The sequence below is a fragment of the Eimeria tenella genome, genomic scaffold, assembly GCF_000499545.2.
Source record: "Eimeria tenella Houghton genomic scaffold, Eth_scaff101, whole genome shotgun sequence".
In the NCBI taxonomy this organism is placed as follows: Eukaryota; Apicomplexa; class Conoidasida; order Eucoccidiorida; family Eimeriidae; genus Eimeria; species Eimeria tenella.
In genome coordinates, this window is record NW_013541460.1 from 1 (window position 1) to 5120 (window position 5120).

Below are 5120 nucleotides of genomic sequence, written 5' to 3' on the forward strand. Positions count from 1 at the left end.
TGTCGCTGCTGCCCTTGCTGCTGCTGCTGCTGCTGCAACTTTAACCGAGAGCTTCTTGGCAGCATGTGCTGCTGCTGCCCGATTCTCAGTAGCGTAGGCTGCTGCATCAGCACTTGCTGCACGAGCAAGAACAGCAGCAGCTGCTGCCGAAGCAGCGCAGCAGCAGCAGCAGCAGCAGCAGCTCCTCGACAGGCAGCCAAGGCCGCCAAGAGCAGCAGCAACAGATTGACTTAGAGGTAAAGTCCCTTCTGGTTGATGTACTCCACAACAGCAGCAGGAGTCAGAGACAAACAAGCAGCGAGCTGCAGCACAGCAGCAACAGCAGCAACAGCAGCACCAGCAGCGATAGCAGCAGCAGCAGCTGCAGCAAAAGGTACAGGACAGCAGGCTGCCCAAGGCCACGGCGCTGCATTGAGCAGCCCGCGAGGACGCCGCGCCGCTAGGGTTTAGGGTTTAGGGTTTAGGGTTTAGGGTTTACGTGTTGGGGTCCCTGCTTTCTCTTTTTGAGTTTGCTTCTCAAAACAGAAGAAGAGACACAAGGCAGCAAAGACATGCTGCTGTCTCCGTCTAGCATGTCATTAACAAAAGCAAACCGGTGCATGCGTCTCAGCTGTCTAGACACTTCGCTGCTGCTGCTGCTGCTGCTGCTGCTGCTGAGGCCGCTGCCGCTGCAGGTCACTGCGCTGCTGCTCGGGCTGCGGCTGCGGCTTCCGCTGCTGCTGTTGCTGCCTCTGACTCCATCCTTGTGGCTGCACTGGCTGGCACTGCTGCTGCTGCTGCTGCTGCAGCGCCCCACAGGTGTAGTATCGGCTGCTGAAGCCTCAGCTGCTGCTGCATCTTCTGCTGCTTCTTTTGCAGCAGCAAAAGCAGCTGAGGGGGCCCCCAGGGGGCCCCCTTCTCTATCAATGAGGAGAAACCGAGTGCTCTGCAGCAACCGCTCCCCTTCGTACCTGCAGCAGCAGCAGCAGCAGACACAGCAGCAGCATTAGGAACAGCAGCAACAGCAGCCGCACCAGCAGCAGCCATCAAGGCAGCGGCAGCAAAGCAGCAGCAGCCACAGCAGCAGCAGCAATAGCAGCAGCAGGACAGGAGCAGCTGCAGCGGCGCCCAGGCACAGAGAGGAAGGCCAGGCCGAAGATGGAGCAGCAACTGCTGCTGCTGCGCAGCAAGAAGCTGCAGCAGCCCCTCAAGTAGCAGCAAGAGCTGCAGGAGCTGCTGCAGAAGCAGCAGCAGCAGCTGCTGCAGCAGCAAAGGAGCAACAGCCCTACCACTTATGCAAGTTAGGAATACAGTCAGCACCAACGAGAAGCCACAGCTCCGGTAATTGCTGCTGCTGCTGCTGCTGCTGCTGCTGCTCTAGCAGCCGCTGCTGCAGAATGCCAAGCAGTTTAACCGTGGGCACAAAGCAGCCCGCCTGCGCCTCTATGTCCAGCACCTGAGCAGCAGCAGCAGCAGCAGAAGCAGCAGCAGCAGCAGCGGCAGGTGAAGCACCAGCAGCACCCAGAGAAGAAACATTCATGGCAAGAGTGGCACCCAGAGCAGCAGCAGCAGCAGCACCAGCAACGGCACAACAGCAGCAACAACAGCAACAGCACAGCACCAGTCTCAACAGCAACAGCAGCAGGAGCACAACAGCAAGAAGAACAGCAGCAGCACAAGAGCAGGAGCAACAGCATCAGCGCAGCAGCAGCAGCAGCGGCAGCGCAGCAGCAGCAGCAGCAGCAGAGTTTACATCGACAACTTGCCCCGCAAGAGGGCCGAAGAATTCCTTGACTGCGAGGCGAGTCATTTGGAGACGATCCCAAGTGGAGACGCACAAGTGCTTGTCTTTGCGCACGCCTGCTTGCTGCTGCTGCTGCTGCTGCTGCTGCTGCTGCTGCTGCTGCGGGTGCGGCTGCGGCTGGTCTTGCCGCTGGTGCAGGTCTTGCTGCTGTTGCTGCTGTTGCTGGTCTTGCCGCTGGTGCTGGTCTTGCTGCTGGTGTTGTTGCTGGTGGTTTCCCTCCTGCTGCTGCTGCTGCTGCTGCTGCTGCTGCTGCTTGTCTGCAGGGGAGCCCCCACAGGGCACCAGCCAAACTTTTGCTGCTGCTCTACTCGCCAGCACTGCAGCAGCAGCCTGCAGGTGTGCGTAGTGCGGAGGGTCGAAGCTGCCCCCATAGACGCAGATGCTGCAGCAGCAGCAGCAACAACAGCAGCAGCAGCAGTAGTGTAAGCGCAACAGCAGCAGCGGCTGTGGGGGAAGCAGCAGCAGCAGCAGCAGCAGCAGAATGACAGCATGAACATCATAGCCAAAGCGCAGCAAGCACTGGAGACAATAAGTGCTGCAGTGGTTAGCCGAAAGAGCTTTTGCAGCAGCACAAGCAGCAGCGGAATAAGCAACAGCAGCAGCAGCAGCAGCAGCAGCAGCAACCGCACCGCTCAGCCGTGCCCAACTCCTCAGGGCGCACCGGGCATCTCCTAAATGGCCCCATTAGACGGCTGCTGCAGCTGCTGCTGCTTCTGCTGCTCCTGCCCCTGCTGCTGCTGCTGCTGCTGTCGCTGCTGCTGGGGCTGGTGCTGCTGGTGCTGCTTCTGCTGATGCTGCTTCTGCTGCTGCTGCTGCTGGTCCAGTCTGCTGCCGCTGCTGCGTATAGTGCTGCTGTTGCGTATATTGCTGCTGCGGTTGCTGCTGCTGCTGTCGTGGCCTTCAAACGACTGCGTCGGGGTACCGAGTGGCAGCAGATGCCGCAAGCTCCACAGTGGATTCACTGCTGCTGCTGCTGCTGCAGCTGCTGCTGCTGCTGCGGCTGCGCCAACGCCACCCGTATTCCAGCTGCTGCTGCGGCTGCTGCTGTATGTGCTGCTGTTTCCACTGTTGCTGCTGGTGAAGCCGCTAGTCCTGCACTGAAATTACTCACGCCATGGCTGCTGCTGCTGATGCTGCTGCTGCTGCGGCCGTTGCTGCGCAAGAGGCTTTACAGAGACCGCGTCGGCAGCAGAAGCAGCAGCAGCAGCACAGAGGCGTTGACCGAGCTTTCTTCAGCACCCTTTTCAGTTTAGAATCTTTTAATAAATGTAAGAAAGTAAATAAGTTTAAAAACGATCCCGAGGCCCCTCTGTAAGACCAGCAGAGGCCCCAGGGGGCCCCCGGGGGACCCCACGGAGGCCCCCAGGGGCCCTAGGGGGGGCCCCTCTGGGGGCCCCACGGGGGCCCTTGGGGCCCCTGAGGGCCCCCTAGAGCCTCGCTAGCTTGCTGCCCTTTTTAATGCATTTCGTATTGCTTGTCACCTCTATATTACGGGTTTAGGGCCTAGGTTTTAGGGTTTAGGGTTTAGGGTTTAGGGTTTAGGGTTTAGGGTTTAGGGTTTACGGCCTAGTGTTTAGTGCCTGGGAGCGAACGGGATTCTGGGCCTGGCCGTTGCCCTGCTGCTGCCATTGGGCGGTCACCTGCAGCAGCTATCACTGCTGCAGTTGTTATTGCTGCTGCTGCTGCGGCGGCGGCCGTTGCCGCTGCTGCCGCTGCTGCTGCTGCTGCTGCAGCCCTTCGGTGAAGCCAGCCCGCTGCCAGTGTGGGGTCAAGAGGCGCTTTCAAAAAAGAGCTGCAGCTGCAGCAGCGGCAACCCGGTGCCGCTGCTTGCTGCAGCAGCAAGCAGCAGCAGCATGGCCAGGAGCAGCAGCAACTGGCGGCAGCAGCAGCAGCTACAAGCCAGCAGCAGCAGCAGCAAAGTCTTGGGCCCCATCAACCAGTTGGTGCTGCTCCTCGTGAGCTAAGCCAGCAGCAGCAGCAGGCGGGGTGCCTGGAGCAGCAGATGAGGCAGCAGCAGAAGCAACGGGAACAGCAGCAGAAACTCCGGAAGCAGCAGCAGCAGCAGCAGCCACAACAGCAGCAGCAACAGCAGCAGCAGCAGCAGCTAGGATGGGCCACATTAGTCCTGAGGTGCTGTGCTCCTTGGTCGAGACAGCAATGCATTCTTTGCTTTGCGTCCGGAAGGTCTATCCCCCCGGTAAGCTGCTGCTGCTGCTGCTGCTGCTGCTGTTGGTGTTGCTGCTGCTGCTGCTGCCGCTGCAGGTGTTGCTGCTGCTACTAGTGCTGCCTATGCGCCCGCTGCTGAATTGTCTGCGAGATTGTCTTGCTGCCGCTGCTCCTCTTGCCTGCACCTGCTGCTGTTGCTGCTGCTGCTGTTGCTGCTGTTGCTGCTGCTGTTGCTGCTACTGCTGCTGCTGCTGCTGCTCAGAGTCTTTCTCTCGCGTGCGCCGCTTCGGCCAGCTGGTGTGGCAGTCAAACTCCAAAGCCCTGAGGGCTTACCTCAACGAGGTTTGCAAACCCTAAACCCTAAACCCTAAACCCTCAATGCTAAACCCTCTTCCGAGACCCTAAACCCTAGGCCCTCGCAGCTGCTGCGAAGCCTAGCCAGAGGCCCCTTACCCAGCACCAGCCCCGGCAGCAGCAGCAGCAGCAGCAGCGGTTTCTGGCGTTGGTGCTGCATCCTCTGGCAGCTAGCTAGCTAGCTAGCTATCTGAGCAGCTATCCAGGTGGCTAGCTGGCTAGCTAGCTAGCTAGCTAGCTGGGCGTTGCGTTTGCTTCAGGTTTGCTGGTCCTTGCTGGAGCCGCTGAACCAGCTAGCTAGGCAGCTAGCCAGCTAGCTAGCTAGCTAGCCAGCCAGCTACCCAGCTAGCTAGCCAGCCAGCTAACTAGCCAGCCAGCTACCCAGCTAGCCAGCCAGCTACCCAGCTAGCTAGCCAGCTGGCCAGCTAGCTAGCCAGCTAGCCAGCTAGCCAGCTAGCTAGCTAGCTAGCTGGGCGTTGCGTTTGCTTCAGGTTTGCTGGTCCTTGCTGGAGCCGCTGAAGCGGGGCCTTGTTGCTGCTGTTTGTCTGCGGCTGCATGACCAGCGAGGAGCAGCAGCAGAAACTTACACTTTTGCTTTTCCCCAGGAGGCCCCTGGCGAGCCTGCTGCTGCTGCTGCTGCTGCTGCTGCTGCTGCTGGTCCTGCGGCTGCTGCTGCGGGCGCGGACTATGACGCGACAGAAAGCATTCAGAACTTCCTCACCCGGACAGAGCTCATCAGCTGCTGGCTGCCGCAGCAGCTGCAGCAGCAGCAGCAGCAGCAACTGCAGCAGCAGCAGCACGAGCAGCAGTTGCCGCT

The 5120-nt window shown here is 60.1% G+C and overlaps 1 protein-coding gene across 1 annotated transcript; it reads right to left on the reverse strand.

The window, feature by feature from the left end:
• Nucleotides 1–230: 230 nt before the first annotated feature.
• ETH_00025310 (uncharacterized protein) lies at nucleotides 231–3412 on the reverse strand (the record flags this gene model as incomplete). The annotated part of the gene is made up of 6 exons (XM_013372631.1): nucleotides 231–302; nucleotides 479–950; nucleotides 1269–1435; nucleotides 1733–2165; nucleotides 2474–2783; nucleotides 3376–3412. 6 exons carry the CDS (start codon nucleotides 3410–3412, stop codon nucleotides 231–233), a joined length of 1491 nt encoding a protein of 496 aa, XP_013228085.1.
• Nucleotides 3413–5120: the final 1708 nt, after the last annotated feature.